This window comes from Coffea arabica, chromosome 2e (genome assembly GCF_036785885.1).
Source record: "Coffea arabica cultivar ET-39 chromosome 2e, Coffea Arabica ET-39 HiFi, whole genome shotgun sequence".
Lineage (NCBI taxonomy): Eukaryota > Viridiplantae > Streptophyta > Magnoliopsida > Gentianales > Rubiaceae > Coffea > Coffea arabica.
This window is the reverse complement of record NC_092313.1, coordinates 13,182,313-13,204,185: the sequence shown is the minus strand read 5'-3', so window position 1 is coordinate 13,204,185 and position 21,873 is coordinate 13,182,313. Positions and strand designations below refer to the sequence as shown.

At 37.6% G+C, this 21,873-nt stretch overlaps 1 protein-coding gene across 1 annotated transcript; it reads right to left on the bottom strand.

The window, feature by feature from the left end:
• Nucleotides 1–18,583: 18,583 nt before the first annotated feature.
• Nucleotides 18,584–20,765, bottom strand: LOC113728596 (uncharacterized). The gene is made up of 2 exons (XM_072081383.1): nt 19,802–20,765; nt 18,584–18,975 (listed from the first exon to the last, which is right to left on the bottom strand). Exons 1-2 carry the CDS (start codon nt 20,721–20,723, stop codon nt 18,893–18,895), a joined length of 1,005 nt encoding a protein of 334 aa, XP_071937484.1. The 5' UTR covers nt 20,724–20,765; the 3' UTR covers nt 18,584–18,892.
• Nucleotides 20,766–21,873: the final 1,108 nt, after the last annotated feature.

The following is a 21,873-nucleotide window of genomic DNA, read 5'->3' as shown; positions in this document are numbered from 1 at the left end:
AGCAGGACTAGTGTATAATGGATTAATTTAGTCGGAAACTTGGTGAAATTTTCTTGTGCGCAACATATGTTATGGTTGGTTCTGTGCCAATATTACAACCTTAGGAAGTTTGAACTTCGAAAGTATTGTACTGGGTTAATAAGAGAACTCGAACTGCCTGAAACCGATTAGACTGAGCTTACTTGAGGCTTGAACCTGTTTAGGCTAGTGTGCCTTACGTACCTTGATGGACCTAATTTGACTGAATATATGGAATGTGAACTTGAATCTTGTGACTGCTTAAGAATGTGATTTGCTGGGCATAAGTAGACGAGTGAGTTCTTAATTGTACTGGTGCTCCATGAACCTAAAGCATTTGACCCTGCTTTTGAACCTCTTTCTATTTGTGCTTCATGAACCTGAAATATTCCGTCCTGTTTTGAACCTATTTGTTTGAACTCTACTGTTACCCTACTCGTGAACTTACTCGTACTCATATGGTTGTAGACCGGCTACTACTCTTCTGTAGCGGTTGAACTGAACCTCTCTGGTGGGGCATTGCCTGTTGTGTTGTCCAGCACCGCCATTCTTCTGGCGAGGCATGCCTGTTGTGTTGTACATCACCACCAGAGATGGAATTATGAACTGAGGTTCTCTGGCGAAGTTTAGCCGATGTGCTAACTTGTTGTGTTGTCCAGCACCGCCAGGGACGAATACTTGCACTGAGGTTCTCTGGCGAAGTTTAGCCGATGTGCTAACTTGTTGTGTTGTCCAGCACCGCCAGGGACGAATACATGAACTGAGGTTCTCTGGCGAAGTTTAGCCGATGTGCTAACTTGTTGTGTTGTCCAGCACCGCCAGGGACCAATACTTGAACTGAGGCTTTTGGTGAAGCATAGCCGTTGTGCTAGCTTGTTGTGTTGTCCAGCACCACCAGGGCCAACTTACTGAACTGAAATTCTTTGGTGAAGCATAGCCGTTGTGCTAGCTTGTTGTGTTGTCCAGCACCACCAGGGATGAATTTTGATTTGAAGCTTCGCTATATCCTGAATTTCTTCCAAATACTTGGGACTTTACGTCCGACTTCAAGCCTTTTGCCTGTTTTAACTGGTTACACGATTAATTCCCTGTTGGATCATGACTGATTGATAAGTCGGATTGGCGTGAGATGTAATACTTGAACCTGATAAGTGATTATTAAATAAGCCATGCTTTACTGGATCATGAATTGTGATAAGTGAGATTGGAATGATTTCTAGTATTTAACTGACTTTGGGAGAAAACAACTTGGACCTGGTGAATACAAGTTGGAGTAGATTGAAATCTAATGCTTGATTGGTTTCTGAGCGATATCTTGACCGGATTTATATGAGATAGAATGTCGAGGACGACATTGTTTTAAGGAGGGGAGATTGTGACGCCCCGAAAATTAGGGTTTTTATTTGATGGATCTTTTGTTGGACGAGTGGAGTAAAACAGGTTTTCAGCTCGGTTAAGAAACGAAAAAATTTTGAAATGTGAAGGGGGGGTCAAATCCGGCCGGAAATCCGGCCAGTTTCTGGCCGGATAGCTGGCCGGATTGCCCAGCCGTTTTGAAAAAATTTTTGATCAGCCACTGCCTTGAATCCGGCCAAGAATCCGGCCGGATTCTGACGTGGCACAGCCGGTCAGAAGCTTTGACCGGCTGTTTGCTCCCTTTTTATTCCACTTTTACAACCAAAATATCTCATTTTCTTCCCTGGTTCTTCCGTGAGCTTTGAGAGGAAAAACCTCTTCAATTTTCTAGTTTCAATTTCTACCAAAATCTTGCGATTTCACCGATGGTTTTGGAAGATATTTCACACACGGGCTCACTAGGATGGTTTAAAGCTTTTGGTGGGTTGAATTTGGATGGGAAGCTCTACCTTGATAGTTTTCTTGAATTTGAGGTAAGTGAGATAAACAAGTTTCCTTTGGTTCTAATATTGGTTAATTTAGGGTTTGTGATGTTTAAATGTGTTGTATTGTGGAGTATTATATGGGTTGAAAGAAATTATGGTAGATTTCTGATTTATTGGGAATTTTCTGATTTAATATGGTTATGGTTCATTAGCCTTGGATTGATAGCTTTAAATGGTGTTCAATGAAGCTCTTATGCATTAATTGTGATCGATTACAGAAAATTTATGCTTGTAGTGTAATTTCCGGTTTCTAGGGTTTCAAATTAGGGATTTTTCCCAAGGTGACTTATAAGCTTCTAATTGGCTTGATTGAAGGGGTATGTAAAAATGTAAAAATGTACTAGCCTATAAATTGTATGTAAAAATGGGCTTGCGTTGAGGTGTATTTGGTATTGAATGGTGGGATGGAAATGTGCAAAATTTAGGGGTTATGCCGTCCAATTTTTGCGAGTATGTGTTTGTTTTGAATTTGAATTGATCTTGATTCATTTTATGGAAATTCTTGTGATTTGGATATTAGGAGGATTAAGTTCCATATTAGGGACATTGATAAACTTTGTTTAAGTTAATTCATCCTTGTTTTGGCATGTACATGATTGGTATAGGCTAGTCTCATGTTAAGTGGGGATTTCTAGCCTTAATTGTGATTAGTGATAGTCATGTGCAAAGGTTGGTGCAAGAAGAGTAATTTCAGTTTTTCCCTGTTTCTGGACTGAACTTGGACTGTCCTTTTCTCTGTCCTGTAGACCGAATCAACTTTTGCTTAAAACATGAAACTTGTAGATATATGAGTTGACTACTTGCCTGCAAAATTTCAGATTGATTGGAGTACTGTGGCTTGTGAATTGACCGAAATACCCATGACTGCCCCGTAACCCCTGTTTTATGACAGTTTTCGTTCTTTCTCCTAGATTTCGATATTTGACCCTGAAATTGTACATTTTGACTTTGGAAGTCTTCATAAGAAATGTTGGCATATGTCTTAGCTTCCAAATGCCATAAGATTCGTGTTAATCGGATAAGCGTATTTTCAATTGTGATTAAAATGCCAAAAGGTGGCAGGAACTTGTTAGTTTTAGAATGCCTTTTATTTGACATGCTATTTGTTATCTAGACTTGATCAAGGCAAGGATGTATGCTGGAAAAAGGTTCGTGTGCCGTGGTTGGTGAGTGAACCTTAACTATTTCTCCAAAAGTTACTTTTGAATTAATTCTTGCATTGATTACACGATTGCATATCATTGTGTATGTGTGTGTGCCATAACATTTTGGCTTTAATGAGTTCTTGGGAAAATCTTGTACTCAGAATCAACGTCTCCACTACTGTGTATGCATTCTTTGGAGCACGATGGCTCATTGTTTCTGTTTATCTGATTACTTGATCTAAGGGAGTGTTAGATTTTGAGTACAAGGGATTTCACGGGCTCTAAAGAGCATTATTTGCACATTGGACCGTTAATCCATGATAGCATTGAAATACACTACTGATAAGACTATTTGATTACTGTTTTTACTGTTCACTCGCTGAGCTTCTAGCTCACCCCAAATGTTTTCTTCTCCCCACAGGAATCGAGGCAAAGGAAGCGCTTGTATTTTCTTTAGTTGTGTGCCTGAATGGCATGTCTAATGTATAGCTTAGATTTGGATCCGTTTTTGTAATAGTTGAGCGAGGGTGACTGGTTGAAATTTGAATGGATGGATTACCGTGTACGGTTTGTATTTGGATTGCCTCTTGTGTAATAGCGTAGTATTAGGGTTTGTATTAATTGATTGGACGTGCGTGTACATTCCGCTGTGTTTGTGATATGTAATTCCTGGTGCAGTTGATGTAGGTATCCGAGATTTATATTGTAGTTTATTGGAGAACTGTAGTGTTTGACCGAGTCCTGGCGAGAGCTGGGCAGGCAGCCCGTTGACCCCTCTGGTTCGCCTTAGGGGAAAATGGGGTCGTTACAATTGGTATCAGAGCCTAGGCCTCAGATCTCTGTAGCGTATCTTAGAGTTAAAGTTTAGGATGTCTGACTGTGAGATTAATTTGAATATTATGTGAACGAGGAGCTATTGTATCCTAGTGGTACAAAGAAATTGATTGTTTGAGAATTCCTTATTTGGGACTTGAAAAAAAAACTGAGGAATTAGATGACTAGTGAAAGATTGGACGAATTTGAATGCTATTATGTTTGTAAGTGTGGAAGGAATTGAGGTGATTCCTAGTATTGGCCATGGCCATGGATAAAAGGTGAGATGTGATAGTCAAATTTTATGAGTAATGATTTTGAACTGAGATAAAAGGTACCAACGGAGTAAAATGCATTTTTCCGCCCACATACCTTCTACAGAAATTTTGTTTTGGGATTTTGAAGAAAACTAGGATGTACTAGTTTTATTTGTAAGCAATGATTGGAAATGGGATATATATGCCTTAAATATGTGTAATTTTCGATTTTGGTAAAAATGTGACTTTTACTTGAATTTCAAATTTGAAAATTGGTGAATAACTGATGAGTTATTGAATTTTGTACATGATGGGTGGATACAAGGTTACGATTTGCTAAACTTAGTTTTCCCCTTGATTGTATGTTGGTGTATTCTCACACTTGCAATTGTCCATGCTTTACACGAAGAACTATATACCCTGAATTTTCGAGAGAATGGCAAGTTTATGATTAATAATGTAAATCCTGAACTTGATAAGATTTTGATTACTTGAAACACTCATCTTATGTTTTAAAATTCTTGACTTTCAAGAAAAGTGAACCAATTTTAAATGTACGGATTGAGGCAACTTCGAGATATAGAGTGCCTGTATTCAAGAGTACGAAGTTAGTGTGAATTGACTTGGGTTCCATTTGGCACGTTAGTTAGCAAGTGTATTCATTTCTTGGGTTTGAACTGGGAACTTGCGACTGTACTAGAGAACCTAAGATTGGTTATTCTTGGAGATGATGGCATTTTGAACTTCGACATGGATAACCTTTGACTTCGGCTTGTGTTATGGATTTCTTGGATCTAATGTCGTAAAGGCATGTGATCTGATTGAAATGAGCAATAATTGGACCATTTGGAAGACCTAGGAAGGGTGGTCCACATCGTGAGACGTTTGTATCTGGCTTACATATGCTTTTATCTTTTATGGTACCTCGGTGTTTATATACAAAATCTGACATATTGGCTTTATTTTGTGACTTTTAACTCAGGTTATAACTTTTGATACATGTAATAAATCATGACCTGATTTTAAATGTTTTTGCAACTGGTTTACGTGTTAAGTTCTTTCCTGCTTAGTCCTTTTCCTGCACTTATAGATTTCTATTAGGTATGGTAGCAGGACTAGTGTATAATGGATTAATTTAGTCGGAAACTTGGTGAAATTTTCTTGTGCGCAACATATGTTATGGTTGGTTCTGTGCCAATATTACAACCTTAGGAAGTTTGAACTTCGAAAGTATTGTACTGGGTTAATAAGAGAACTCGAACTGCCTGAAACCGATTAGACTGAGCTTACTTGAGGCTTGAACCTGTTTAGGCTAGTGTGCCTTACGTACCTTGATGGACCTAATTTGACTGAATATATGGAATGTGAACTTGAATCTTGTGACTGCTTAAGAATGTGATTTGCTGGGCATAAGTAGACGAGTGAGTTCTTAATTGTACTGGTGCTCCATGAACCTAAAGCATTTGACCCTGCTTTTGAACCTCTTTCTATTTGTGCTTCATGAACCTGAAATATTCCGTCCTGTTTTGAACCTATTTGTTTGAACTCTACTGTTACCCTACTCGTGAACTTACTCGTACTCATATGGTTGTAGACCGGCTACTACTCTTCTGTAGCGGTTGAACTGAACCTCTCTGGTGGGGCATTGCCTGTTGTGTTGTCCAGCACCGCCATTCTTCTGGCGAGGCATGCCTGTTGTGTTGTACATCACCACCAGAGATGGAATTATGAACTGAGGTTCTCTGGCGAAGTTTAGCCGATGTGCTAACTTGTTGTGTTGTCCAGCACCGCCAGGGACGAATACTTGCACTGAGGTTCTCTGGCGAAGTTTAGCCGATGTGCTAACTTGTTGTGTTGTCCAGCACCGCCAGGGACGAATACATGAACTGAGGTTCTCTGGCGAAGTTTAGCCGATGTGCTAACTTGTTGTGTTGTCCAGCACCGCCAGGGACCAATACTTGAACTGAGGCTTTTGGTGAAGCATAGCCGTTGTGCTAGCTTGTTGTGTTGTCCAGCACCACCAGGGCCAACTTACTGAACTGAAATTCTTTGGTGAAGCATAGCCGTTGTGCTAGCTTGTTGTGTTGTCCAGCACCACCAGGGATGAATTTTGATTTGAAGCTTCGCTATATCCTGAATTTCTTCCAAATACTTGGGACTTTACGTCCGACTTCAAGCCTTTTGCCTGTTTTAACTGGTTACACGATTAATTCCCTGTTGGATCATGACTGATTGATAAGTCGGATTGGCGTGAGATGTAATACTTGAACCTGATAAGTGATTATTAAATAAGCCATGCTTTACTGGATCATGAATTGTGATAAGTGAGATTGGAATGATTTCTAGTATTTAACTGACTTTGGGAGAAAACAACTTGGACCTGGTGAATACAAGTTGGAGTAGATTGAAATCTAATGCTTGATTGGTTTCTGAGCGATATCTTGACCGGATTTATATGAGATAGAATGTCGAGGACGACATTGTTTTAAGGAGGGGAGATTGTGACGCCCCGAAAATTAGGGTTTTTATTTGATGGATCTTTTGTTGGACGAGTGGAGTAAAACAGGTTTTCAGCTCGGTTAAGAAACGAAAAAATTTTGAAATGTGAAGGGGGGGTCAAATCCGGCCGGAAATCCGGCCAGTTTCTGGCCGGATAGCTGGCCGGATTGCCCAGCCGTTTTGAAAAAATTTTTGATCAGCCACTGCCTTGAATCCGGCCAAGAATCCGGCCGGATTCTGACGTGGCACAGCCGGTCAGAAGCTTTGACCGGCTGTTTGCTCCCTTTTTATTCCACTTTTACAACCAAAATATCTCATTTTCTTCCCTGGTTCTTCCGTGAGCTTTGAGAGGAAAAACCTCTTCAATTTTCTAGTTTCAATTTCTACCAAAATCTTGCGATTTCACCGATGGTTTTGGAAGATATTTCACACACGGGCTCACTAGGATGGTTTAAAGCTTTTGGTGGGTTGAATTTGGATGGGAAGCTCTACCTTGATAGTTTTCTTGAATTTGAGGTAAGTGAGATAAACAAGTTTCCTTTGGTTCTAATATTGGTTAATTTAGGGTTTGTGATGTTTAAATGTGTTGTATTGTGGAGTATTATATGGGTTGAAAGAAATTATGGTAGATTTCTGATTTATTGGGAATTTTCTGATTTAATATGGTTATGGTTCATTAGCCTTGGATTGATAGCTTTAAATGGTGTTCAATGAAGCTCTTATGCATTAATTGTGATCGATTACAGAAAATTTATGCTTGTAGTGTAATTTCCGGTTTCTAGGGTTTCAAATTAGGGATTTTTCCCAAGGTGACTTATAAGCTTCTAATTGGCTTGATTGAAGGGGTATGTAAAAATGTAAAAATGTACTAGCCTATAAATTGTATGTAAAAATGGGCTTGCGTTGAGGTGTATTTGGTATTGAATGGTGGGATGGAAATGTGCAAAATTTAGGGGTTATGCCGTCCAATTTTTGCGAGTATGTGTTTGTTTTGAATTTGAATTGATCTTGATTCATTTTATGGAAATTCTTGTGATTTGGATATTAGGAGGATTAAGTTCCATATTAGGGACATTGATAAACTTTGTTTAAGTTAATTCATCCTTGTTTTGGCATGTACATGATTGGTATAGGCTAGTCTCATGTTAAGTGGGGATTTCTAGCCTTAATTGTGATTAGTGATAGTCATGTGCAAAGGTTGGTGCAAGAAGAGTAATTTCAGTTTTTCCCTGTTTCTGGACTGAACTTGGACTGTCCTTTTCTCTGTCCTGTAGACCGAATCAACTTTTGCTTAAAACATGAAACTTGTAGATATATGAGTTGACTACTTGCCTGCAAAATTTCAGATTGATTGGAGTACTGTGGCTTGTGAATTGACCGAAATACCCATGACTGCCCCGTAACCCCTGTTTTATGACAGTTTTCGTTCTTTCTCCTAGATTTCGATATTTGACCCTGAAATTGTACATTTTGACTTTGGAAGTCTTCATAAGAAATGTTGGCATATGTCTTAGCTTCCAAATGCCATAAGATTCGTGTTAATCGGATAAGCGTATTTTCAATTGTGATTAAAATGCCAAAAGGTGGCAGGAACTTGTTAGTTTTAGAATGCCTTTTATTTGACATGCTATTTGTTATCTAGACTTGATCAAGGCAAGGATGTATGCTGGAAAAAGGTTCGTGTGCCGTGGTTGGTGAGTGAACCTTAACTATTTCTCCAAAAGTTACTTTTGAATTAATTCTTGCATTGATTACACGATTGCATATCATTGTGTATGTGTGTGTGCCATAACATTTTGGCTTTAATGAGTTCTTGGGAAAATCTTGTACTCAGAATCAACGTCTCCACTACTGTGTATGCATTCTTTGGAGCACGATGGCTCATTGTTTCTGTTTATCTGATTACTTGATCTAAGGGAGTGTTAGATTTTGAGTACAAGGGATTTCACGGGCTCTAAAGAGCATTATTTGCACATTGGACCGTTAATCCATGATAGCATTGAAATACACTACTGATAAGACTATTTGATTACTGTTTTTACTGTTCACTCGCTGAGCTTCTAGCTCACCCCAAATGTTTTCTTCTCCCCACAGGAATCGAGGCAAAGGAAGCGCTTGTATTTTCTTTAGTTGTGTGCCTGAATGGCATGTCTAATGTATAGCTTAGATTTGGATCCGTTTTTGTAATAGTTGAGCGAGGGTGACTGGTTGAAATTTGAATGGATGGATTACCGTGTACGGTTTGTATTTGGATTGCCTCTTGTGTAATAGCGTAGTATTAGGGTTTGTATTAATTGATTGGACGTGCGTGTACATTCCGCTGTGTTTGTGATATGTAATTCCTGGTGCAGTTGATGTAGGTATCCGAGATTTATATTGTAGTTTATTGGAGAACTGTAGTGTTTGACCGAGTCCTGGCGAGAGCTGGGCAGGCAGCCCGTTGACCCCTCTGGTTCGCCTTAGGGGAAAATGGGGTCGTTACAATTGGTATCAGAGCCTAGGCCTCAGATCTCTGTAGCGTATCTTAGAGTTAAAGTTTAGGATGTCTGACTGTGAGATTAATTTGAATATTATGTGAACGAGGAGCTATTGTATCCTAGTGGTACAAAGAAATTGATTGTTTGAGAATTCCTTATTTGGGACTTGAAAAAAAAACTGAGGAATTAGATGACTAGTGAAAGATTGGACGAATTTGAATGCTATTATGTTTGTAAGTGTGGAAGGAATTGAGGTGATTCCTAGTATTGGCCATGGCCATGGATAAAAGGTGAGATGTGATAGTCAAATTTTATGAGTAATGATTTTGAACTGAGATAAAAGGTACCAACGGAGTAAAATGCATTTTTCCGCCCACATACCTTCTACAGAAATTTTGTTTTGGGATTTTGAAGAAAACTAGGATGTACTAGTTTTATTTGTAAGCAATGATTGGAAATGGGATATATATGCCTTAAATATGTGTAATTTTCGATTTTGGTAAAAATGTGACTTTTACTTGAATTTCAAATTTGAAAATTGGTGAATAACTGATGAGTTATTGAATTTTGTACATGATGGGTGGATACAAGGTTACGATTTGCTAAACTTAGTTTTCCCCTTGATTGTATGTTGGTGTATTCTCACACTTGCAATTGTCCATGCTTTACACGAAGAACTATATACCCTGAATTTTCGAGAGAATGGCAAGTTTATGATTAATAATGTAAATCCTGAACTTGATAAGATTTTGATTACTTGAAACACTCATCTTATGTTTTAAAATTCTTGACTTTCAAGAAAAGTGAACCAATTTTAAATGTACGGATTGAGGCAACTTCGAGATATAGAGTGCCTGTATTCAAGAGTACGAAGTTAGTGTGAATTGACTTGGGTTCCATTTGGCACGTTAGTTAGCAAGTGTATTCATTTCTTGGGTTTGAACTGGGAACTTGCGACTGTACTAGAGAACCTAAGATTGGTTATTCTTGGAGATGATGGCATTTTGAACTTCGACATGGATAACCTTTGACTTCGGCTTGTGTTATGGATTTCTTGGATCTAATGTCGTAAAGGCATGTGATCTGATTGAAATGAGCAATAATTGGACCATTTGGAAGACCTAGGAAGGGTGGTCCACATCGTGAGACGTTTGTATCTGGCTTACATATGCTTTTATCTTTTATGGTACCTCGGTGTTTATATACAAAATCTGACATATTGGCTTTATTTTGTGACTTTTAACTCAGGTTATAACTTTTGATACATGTAATAAATCATGACCTGATTTTAAATGTTTTTGCAACTGGTTTACGTGTTAAGTTCTTTCCTGCTTAGTCCTTTTCCTGCACTTATAGATTTCTATTAGGTATGGTAGCAGGACTAGTGTATAATGGATTAATTTAGTCGGAAACTTGGTGAAATTTTCTTGTGCGCAACATATGTTATGGTTGGTTCTGTGCCAATATTACAACCTTAGGAAGTTTGAACTTCGAAAGTATTGTACTGGGTTAATAAGAGAACTCGAACTGCCTGAAACCGATTAGACTGAGCTTACTTGAGGCTTGAACCTGTTTAGGCTAGTGTGCCTTACGTACCTTGATGGACCTAATTTGACTGAATATATGGAATGTGAACTTGAATCTTGTGACTGCTTAAGAATGTGATTTGCTGGGCATAAGTAGACGAGTGAGTTCTTAATTGTACTGGTGCTCCATGAACCTAAAGCATTTGACCCTGCTTTTGAACCTCTTTCTATTTGTGCTTCATGAACCTGAAATATTCCGTCCTGTTTTGAACCTATTTGTTTGAACTCTACTGTTACCCTACTCGTGAACTTACTCGTACTCATATGGTTGTAGACCGGCTACTACTCTTCTGTAGCGGTTGAACTGAACCTCTCTGGTGGGGCATTGCCTGTTGTGTTGTCCAGCACCGCCATTCTTCTGGCGAGGCATGCCTGTTGTGTTGTACATCACCACCAGAGATGGAATTATGAACTGAGGTTCTCTGGCGAAGTTTAGCCGATGTGCTAACTTGTTGTGTTGTCCAGCACCGCCAGGGACGAATACTTGCACTGAGGTTCTCTGGCGAAGTTTAGCCGATGTGCTAACTTGTTGTGTTGTCCAGCACCGCCAGGGACGAATACATGAACTGAGGTTCTCTGGCGAAGTTTAGCCGATGTGCTAACTTGTTGTGTTGTCCAGCACCGCCAGGGACCAATACTTGAACTGAGGCTTTTGGTGAAGCATAGCCGTTGTGCTAGCTTGTTGTGTTGTCCAGCACCACCAGGGCCAACTTACTGAACTGAAATTCTTTGGTGAAGCATAGCCGTTGTGCTAGCTTGTTGTGTTGTCCAGCACCACCAGGGATGAATTTTGATTTGAAGCTTCGCTATATCCTGAATTTCTTCCAAATACTTGGGACTTTACGTCCGACTTCAAGCCTTTTGCCTGTTTTAACTGGTTACACGATTAATTCCCTGTTGGATCATGACTGATTGATAAGTCGGATTGGCGTGAGATGTAATACTTGAACCTGATAAGTGATTATTAAATAAGCCATGCTTTACTGGATCATGAATTGTGATAAGTGAGATTGGAATGATTTCTAGTATTTAACTGACTTTGGGAGAAAACAACTTGGACCTGGTGAATACAAGTTGGAGTAGATTGAAATCTAATGCTTGATTGGTTTCTGAGCGATATCTTGACCGGATTTATATGAGATAGAATGTCGAGGACGACATTGTTTTAAGGAGGGGAGATTGTGACGCCCCGAAAATTAGGGTTTTTATTTGATGGATCTTTTGTTGGACGAGTGGAGTAAAACAGGTTTTCAGCTCGGTTAAGAAACGAAAAAATTTTGAAATGTGAAGGGGGGGTCAAATCCGGCCGGAAATCCGGCCAGTTTCTGGCCGGATAGCTGGCCGGATTGCCCAGCCGTTTTGAAAAAATTTTTGATCAGCCACTGCCTTGAATCCGGCCAAGAATCCGGCCGGATTCTGACGTGGCACAGCCGGTCAGAAGCTTTGACCGGCTGTTTGCTCCCTTTTTATTCCACTTTTACAACCAAAATATCTCATTTTCTTCCCTGGTTCTTCCGTGAGCTTTGAGAGGAAAAACCTCTTCAATTTTCTAGTTTCAATTTCTACCAAAATCTTGCGATTTCACCGATGGTTTTGGAAGATATTTCACACACGGGCTCACTAGGATGGTTTAAAGCTTTTGGTGGGTTGAATTTGGATGGGAAGCTCTACCTTGATAGTTTTCTTGAATTTGAGGTAAGTGAGATAAACAAGTTTCCTTTGGTTCTAATATTGGTTAATTTAGGGTTTGTGATGTTTAAATGTGTTGTATTGTGGAGTATTATATGGGTTGAAAGAAATTATGGTAGATTTCTGATTTATTGGGAATTTTCTGATTTAATATGGTTATGGTTCATTAGCCTTGGATTGATAGCTTTAAATGGTGTTCAATGAAGCTCTTATGCATTAATTGTGATCGATTACAGAAAATTTATGCTTGTAGTGTAATTTCCGGTTTCTAGGGTTTCAAATTAGGGATTTTTCCCAAGGTGACTTATAAGCTTCTAATTGGCTTGATTGAAGGGGTATGTAAAAATGTAAAAATGTACTAGCCTATAAATTGTATGTAAAAATGGGCTTGCGTTGAGGTGTATTTGGTATTGAATGGTGGGATGGAAATGTGCAAAATTTAGGGGTTATGCCGTCCAATTTTTGCGAGTATGTGTTTGTTTTGAATTTGAATTGATCTTGATTCATTTTATGGAAATTCTTGTGATTTGGATATTAGGAGGATTAAGTTCCATATTAGGGACATTGATAAACTTTGTTTAAGTTAATTCATCCTTGTTTTGGCATGTACATGATTGGTATAGGCTAGTCTCATGTTAAGTGGGGATTTCTAGCCTTAATTGTGATTAGTGATAGTCATGTGCAAAGGTTGGTGCAAGAAGAGTAATTTCAGTTTTTCCCTGTTTCTGGACTGAACTTGGACTGTCCTTTTCTCTGTCCTGTAGACCGAATCAACTTTTGCTTAAAACATGAAACTTGTAGATATATGAGTTGACTACTTGCCTGCAAAATTTCAGATTGATTGGAGTACTGTGGCTTGTGAATTGACCGAAATACCCATGACTGCCCCGTAACCCCTGTTTTATGACAGTTTTCGTTCTTTCTCCTAGATTTCGATATTTGACCCTGAAATTGTACATTTTGACTTTGGAAGTCTTCATAAGAAATGTTGGCATATGTCTTAGCTTCCAAATGCCATAAGATTCGTGTTAATCGGATAAGCGTATTTTCAATTGTGATTAAAATGCCAAAAGGTGGCAGGAACTTGTTAGTTTTAGAATGCCTTTTATTTGACATGCTATTTGTTATCTAGACTTGATCAAGGCAAGGATGTATGCTGGAAAAAGGTTCGTGTGCCGTGGTTGGTGAGTGAACCTTAACTATTTCTCCAAAAGTTACTTTTGAATTAATTCTTGCATTGATTACACGATTGCATATCATTGTGTATGTGTGTGTGCCATAACATTTTGGCTTTAATGAGTTCTTGGGAAAATCTTGTACTCAGAATCAACGTCTCCACTACTGTGTATGCATTCTTTGGAGCACGATGGCTCATTGTTTCTGTTTATCTGATTACTTGATCTAAGGGAGTGTTAGATTTTGAGTACAAGGGATTTCACGGGCTCTAAAGAGCATTATTTGCACATTGGACCGTTAATCCATGATAGCATTGAAATACACTACTGATAAGACTATTTGATTACTGTTTTTACTGTTCACTCGCTGAGCTTCTAGCTCACCCCAAATGTTTTCTTCTCCCCACAGGAATCGAGGCAAAGGAAGCGCTTGTATTTTCTTTAGTTGTGTGCCTGAATGGCATGTCTAATGTATAGCTTAGATTTGGATCCGTTTTTGTAATAGTTGAGCGAGGGTGACTGGTTGAAATTTGAATGGATGGATTACCGTGTACGGTTTGTATTTGGATTGCCTCTTGTGTAATAGCGTAGTATTAGGGTTTGTATTAATTGATTGGACGTGCGTGTACATTCCGCTGTGTTTGTGATATGTAATTCCTGGTGCAGTTGATGTAGGTATCCGAGATTTATATTGTAGTTTATTGGAGAACTGTAGTGTTTGACCGAGTCCTGGCGAGAGCTGGGCAGGCGGCCCGTTGACCCCTCTGGTTCGCCTTAGGGGAAAATGGGGTCGTTACATATTTCATGTTATTACCGGCTTCCCAGCCGGTTAGCAGGTAAAATCCAAAGAAGTCCAAAGCACAGGGGGGTTAAGTGGGTGTTTCTAAACAATAAGAAAATTTCATGTTAATTTCCTTAACCACAGGGGGGTTTTATGTATTTTACCCTAAAGAAAATCATAATATGAATCACTATTCTACTTCCTGGGGAGAGCAAAGCAAGATAGGCACGAGTAAAGATCCATCCTATATATCATTACTATATTAAAAGTATGATGAGTCTTGAAAATAGGGAGTATAAGAGTGTAAGGATATTTTGATATTAATCTTTGTTTTGTCTAAATTACCCTCATATCTTTTAATTAGAGTTATTGCATTTCAATATGACACTAATTAGAGTTATTATCATGCCTTTTGACAAAAAAAAAAAAGAGAAATGAAAAGTTTCAACAAAATTACATCTCAAAAATGTTGGTTATTAAAAGTATAAACTGTCCATTTACAATTATATTCACCAATTATTTCCCACATCTCCAATTATTGTATGTGTTAAAATTATCTCAAATTATTATATTGTTATGTGTGATAATTAAAGTAAACTATATATTACATACATATTGGTTTAGAAGAAAATCATAATTAATAAGAAGACAAAAGGTTATAAAAATAAATGAGAAAACAAAAGGTGAAATTGATTATTAAATACACTACATTATGTCATATTGTCTAAGAAAATTCTCAAAAAAAGTTGTCAATAATTATACAAAATATATATATAATAGAAAAGATTTACAACTCCTGAAATTAATAAAATTTTGTTGTATCCTAATCAGAATGTTTGAGTATATATTGTGCACAAGTTTTGTTCCATGCACTAGTTTGATACAACATACAAAATTTCTCCTTCTTACTATCATAATTCAAATAAAATATGCAGCAACTTAGTTTAGAAATGATACAATTCCATTTTCAGAGTTTTTGTGATTGTAATATGCACAATAAACTTTTAATTGCTGTGTATATGATAAATGTCTTGTATAACTAACAATTGTTTAATTTTGTTTATCATATGGTTTCTTAGTCAATATTATAATAAAAACTTAGTTTAAATATGATAATCTTTCATTTTCAAAGTTTTTATAACTGTAGAATGCACAATAAATTTGTAATTATTTTGTATGTAATAAACATTTTGTACCACTGTCAGTTGCTTAATTTTATTTATTATATAGTTTCTTGGATTATATTATGCCAACAATCAAAATTTTACATAGAAATTTAGTATATTAAAGATTTTATATTTTGAAAAAATATATTCACGTGCAAAGCGCGTAAGTTATTACTAGTATACTACAAAGTTAGAACTCAAATAGTATGAATATATCAATTTGTCTATCAACTTGTTGCAAAAACTTTAAATTACCCGGTGCTATATAACCAATTGTTGCGAGTGTCTTTGTCTGTCTCGTACTTTCATCCCCATGAAATAGCTTTGCAATGCCAAAATCACTCACATGACCAGTAATCTCTTCATCCAGAAGAACATTACTGGGCTTTAGATCGCAATGGACTACAGGTGACGGGTAGCCATGATGAAGGTAATCCAATGCAGCTGCTACATCCACCATTATGTCTAATCTTTGGACAAAATCCAAGAAATAGTTGTCAGAGTGCAACCATTTCTCAAGACTTCCATTAGGCATATATTCTAAGACTAGAGCCTTAAAATCTGGGTTAGAACAACTACTGATGACTTTAACCAGATTCCTGTGGCGAAGATTACGCAGAACTTCACACTCAGTGTCAAAACTTTTGAATGCTCCTTCTAAATGCAAGTTGAAAACTTTTATGGCCGACAATTTTCCATTCCTGAGCATCCCTTTGTAAACTGAACCATAACTTCCCACTGCAAGTAAATTGCTCTCGCTAAAGCCATTGGTTACATGTTGAAGCTCATAGTAAGAAATCCATTCAGGTGTTATTGCTGGAGGTGAATCTGCTTGAGCAGTACTTTGGTTTCTTCTTCTCTTTTTCATGAACAGTATTGCAATGCTAATTAAAGCAAAAGCTAAGAATGCACTCGGTAGCAAGACATAAGCGGCTAAGCGCAAGCTTTTCATCCTTGATCCCCGAGGAGAAGGGCAAGTAGGGAAGTGCAAATGAGGAGGACCACCACAGAGTGCCTCATTTGACATGAATGATTCATTTGTGAAGTTCACGAAAGAACCAGTTGAGGGAATCTCTCCTCGTAGCTTATTGAAGGACACATTTAAGTGTAGCAACCGTGAAAGTGATTCTAATGGTCTTGGAATCTCTCCAGAGAGGTTGTTATGAGATAGATCCAATAATTCCAGGCTTACCAATTTGCCAAATGTTGCTGGAATTGGCCCTTGTAATTCATTATGTGCCAGGGTGAGGTTGATCAAGGTCTCAAGGTTACCAAGTGTTGCGGGAATATTGCCTGAAAATCTATTGCCTGACAAGTCCATGTACAATGCAGCCCGCAAATCTCCAATTTCTGTCGGTATGAAACCACTCAAAGAATTTGAATGAATGTCTAGCTCCAACAAATCCTTCAGGATTCCTAGACTTGCAGGTATACTTGAATTGAACCCATTGGAATCTAAGTACAGTTGTCTCAGTGATGTAATATTTCCAAAACATTCTGGCACCATACCAAAGAACTGATTTCGACTCAAATGCAATATGCCCAGTTTCCTGAAATTGCAAAATGTGTCAGCAATATTCCCTAGAATTTGGTTACCTTGTAGGTCCAAAGCTTGCAGGTTCAACAGTCCATTGAACGTCATTTGTAGTGGTCCAGTCAAGTAATTGTCGCCAACACTGAGGACTGATAGGCCACTTAGATTACCAATTTCAGGTGGAATGTTGCCTTCAATTTCACAAATACTTGCATAAAAGAATGTGAGCAAACTGGAAAAATTCCCTATTGTAGAGGGAAGAGTTCCTTTCAGAGGATTCAACGACATGGACAAAGTTTTTAAACCTCTACAATTCGTCAAAGATGAAAGAAAGCTCAACTCTGCCGGCGAATTGGAGGTGAAATAGTTTCTATCAAGACCAAGGGTCTCAAGGAACCTCAAGTTGCCTAACGAGGTTGGAATGGAACCAGTGAATTGGTTATTGCCAAGTTCCAATGTGTCAAGTACCGTAGCATTTGAGATGGAATCAAGAATAGCACCGGTAAGTTTATTATTTCCAAGATACAACATTTGTAGATTTGGTAGCTTCTGGTCTAGACCAGGAGGAAGGCTCCCTGAGAGGTTATTTGAGGTGAATGAAATTACTACTAGAGATGAGATGTTAAATATGGACGCGGGAATTGAACCGCTCAAGGCATTTGAAGTGAATATCAAGGTCTCTAGTTGCTGAAGATTGCCAATTTCTTCCGGGACTGGACCTCCAATTTGCCAGTACTTCAGAATCCATAATCATATGTATGTGTTGGTAAACTACAACTGATGGCTGCAAGAATTCTCCGTGAAAACATGAACTTGTTGAGCAGCAAATGAATGAATCATTTCTCAGTGTCTGTGGTGTGTTTCCAATTGTACAAGACAACTTACGAGGACTATTACTTTTGGGCACGTGGACTATTACTTTTGGATAAGTTATTTATTACCTCCTAAGGTTTTACAGAATGCTAGATGACCCCTTTAAAGTTTTAAAATAGTTCCTCTATGATTTTATGTAAAGTGAAAAATAGTTAGAATGTGCAATGAATTACAGCGTTTATATCCAACACACTATAAAAGGCTTGTGATAAAATCTTAATAACCATGTAATTCCCTAATGGTTTATATAAATATCCACTTCACCCCCTATAATTTTTGCATTTATCCAGATAATTCTCCTATACTTTTATACAAGGTGGATAAGCCATCAATTGATTTAGCATTTAAGCAAGGATACCATCAATATGTCACCTAACAACGTTACATATGCTATTTTTCGTCTAGTTTCTACTTTATATAAAATCATAAGAGATAAAGTGGACATTTTGAAACTTTAGAGGGATCACATGTAACAATAATAGATGAAAACACAAAGGAATTATATGTAATTTATCCTTACTTTTTATCATCTTAAAAAATTCAAAACTATCTACGATGTGTTTAACAGTTTTGTCATTCATTTATCCTATGTCATGCCATATTCAAATTTAAAATTTTAATTTTGAAGGACAAAACTGGAAAGGAAAGCACTAATGTCATAACCAAAACATTTAATTTTATACTCGTATTATCGAAAAGTAACAAAAGGTTGGGATTGATGGAGTTAATGACAAAAATGTTTTAAAAACTCAAATTCGTGCAAACTACAGTTAAAAGTGTTTTTCGTCATTGCCACCTCTAAGGTTTAGAATTTCGATATGAACGATCAAAACTCAACATCCAACCTAAATTGTCTCAGAACCAAGAAATTGTATTCACCCTACAAATCGAGATCTTGAGCAATCAATTATCTCGACCACTAGAGTTGGAAGAAACGGAAAGCTGATGAAATGTAATCAAAGCTGAGAATCGAGATGATTAGTAATTACCAGTGAGTGAAGAATATCCGACCTCTAATATCTCCAAATTGAGGAGATTGCCTATCTCTCGCGGAATTTCACCTGTTCATTATACACACGAGGAAAAAAAATAAATCTTATGAGGGAAAACATATAGCTTGCCAGAGAACTCCTTTAAGAATAATAGCCGTACTTTAAGAATCAAGAATGAAAATTAATTACGTTGTCAGCAGTTCTTATATAATTAGATAGAAACAAGTAAACCTCGTGTGCTAAATTCGGAAATTCAAGACAAATGAAAGGCAACTGCATGTTTCCACTTTGGCCAAGAGGCCTTTCGTGGACTTGTTTGTAAATTCTAACCCCATATGAGGCTCTAGCGGAAATCTATGATTATAAAAGCAGATGTTAACACAAGTACATTACTATCATAAAGAGACCTAATTTCATTTTGAATTTATATTTTGTTAATTCTCATTTTGCACTTTCAAATACAAGTTTTACACCCTTATGTCACCAATTATTACTATTTTACAGCCCCTTTTTTAACTTTGAACACTTTAGACGTTAAATTTTCTAGCTTGCCTAAATCACCCCCCAATCATGTGCAATGCTTACGAATATTGAAGTAGATGGACAATATGCTAATGCAATTTTTTTTTTTCCAGACTTCCTTTCTTATAAGGGTGGAAAACGCTATTTTCTAAAATAAATCCCGTATAAATATTTGCACATTTATACTTTTTCTCTACGTACTTCCATTAACAGTCCGGGTTTTGGGGAGGTTTCTTTTCCCCTTTTTTTAAACTTTGAAAATAACTTTTACGTGTAAATTATCAAAACAATATTTGATGCTGATATTTGATGTGAGAATCTCTGTGAAAAATCAACAACGCAAAATGACACATGCTGATATTTAGTAACAAACCTTGGAAGGAATTATCTCCCAATGAGATTTTGCTTAACATGGTTAAGTTTCCAATTTCTCGTGGTATTGCTCCACTGAATTTATTGATGCTCAGTGCAAGAACTTGAAGCTCTGAGCAATTCTTGAACCTGGACTGAATTTGGCCTGAAAATTGGTTTGTCGATAGAAAAATGGCTTGAATTTTTGGAAGGTTAAAGCACATGTTTACGGGAAGAATACCACTAATACTATTGCTTGTCAGAGACAGTCTTTGCAACGATGAAATGTTGAAAACGGCTGGCGGCATAGACCCTGTAAGCTGGTTACCTTGCAGATTCAAGATCTTCAGCTTGCCAAGATTACCAATTTCTTGGGGTATATTACCTTGCAGTTGATTGAACTGCACATTTAAGACCTCCAACTTTGATGCATTAGACAGGGAAAGGGGAAGGCTACCCGTAAAACTGTTATTTGCGATGAACAAGTATTGAAGATTAGGCAGAAAGCCGAACCATGAAGGGACCTCTCCACTAAATTTGTTAAAGCTGAGATTAATGTATCTGAGTCTTCGCAGACGGGCCATCTCCTGAGGCAAACGACCTGTGAAGCTGTTGTATCGGAAATCAAATGAATTGAGAAAGGAAAGATTTCCTATTTCTGGAGGAATGCTACCTTGAAGGCCTATGTAAGACATATTCAAAGCGACTACTCGATGGTGGCGAGAAGAGCATTTGACACCAAGCCAGTTGCAGACTGACATTCTCGTGGTCCAATTCTTTGTCAATAATTCATGTGTAGGATCCAAGACATTGGATCTTAAGGCAAGCAGCGCAGATAGATCCGTGGAAATGTTGCGCTTGATGTTGGCTAAGGGAACCACAGGAAAGCATAGCAGGACAGCAAGAAGAAACAGGAAGTTGCCTGTTTTTGCCATGCCCATCATAATCGCTAACGTGACAGTATATGCAAGAGAGGGATGGTTAAAATTTGGGGATTTTAATGACACTCTTCAGCTCTATATGGACGCTGATGTGTTTGAGAACTGTCTTTGGAGTCTCCAAAGGCTCCGAAGACTCTTAAAGACGTTTTGCAAATCACATTTTTATTTCCTTCATATGTGAGTTGGTCAATAAGAGGTTGTAGAAAATTGTTTTTCCAGTCTTCGAAAACGCACCACTACTTTCATTGAAGGTGAACGTGAAGGGAGACTTTGTTGGATGAATGACTTTGATTTGAATTGTTGTGTGAGCTCTATCAAGAATAAAGCACTCAAAAATAGTGCAAAGAACACGGAATATTGGACAGAGTAGAGAAAAAAAGGACAAACGTGGAGATGGGTTTGGGCTTGAAGTTTCCTAAACATTAAGTTCTTGAATTGTGGAAAGACTCAGATCATGACCGATATGAATACTCCAAAACTAACGCGTGGAATGTGTGGAAAAATTAAATGCACGGGATTTTGGTTATTTCTTGATTGACCCTTTGCTTGGAAAACTACTTCAAGAAGAGAATATTTGCTCATGTACTCGCTTAACATCAGTGTGATATTTACTGCAATTAGTTTTAAGAGTAAATTGGTTCATTAATTAACATGTACAAGAATACTTAGCTCTTGAAATTTTTGTTGAATGGAAATTTTGTCCCAGCTAATTTGTTTTTGTCCTCAAATTAGAGGTAGCCAATGGATGGGATGGCGAGATTTGGACGGGACTTTACTGAAAGCCCAAAATATTAGTCATGGGACCGGTATGGACAGTATTAAAATGGGCTAAATTCATTTTGATCCCATCCAAACACCCAATAAATCCCATTTTATTTATTTATTTTTTTAAAAAACTATTTTTTCCTCAACTAAATACCTCGATTTGGGCGAAACTTAATTGGAACTACAAAATATGGGTTATATCCAAATAGTTCCATTTTGGTCTTGGAACCAGTATGGGCGGAACTAAAATGGGCTAAACCCATTTTGATGCCGCCCAAATATCTAATAAATCCCATTTTATTTTTTTTAAGAAAATTTCTTTTTTCCTCAATCAAATACCTCTTTCTTTTTAGTACAAGTAGAATAACTCGAATTCGAGACCTTTATA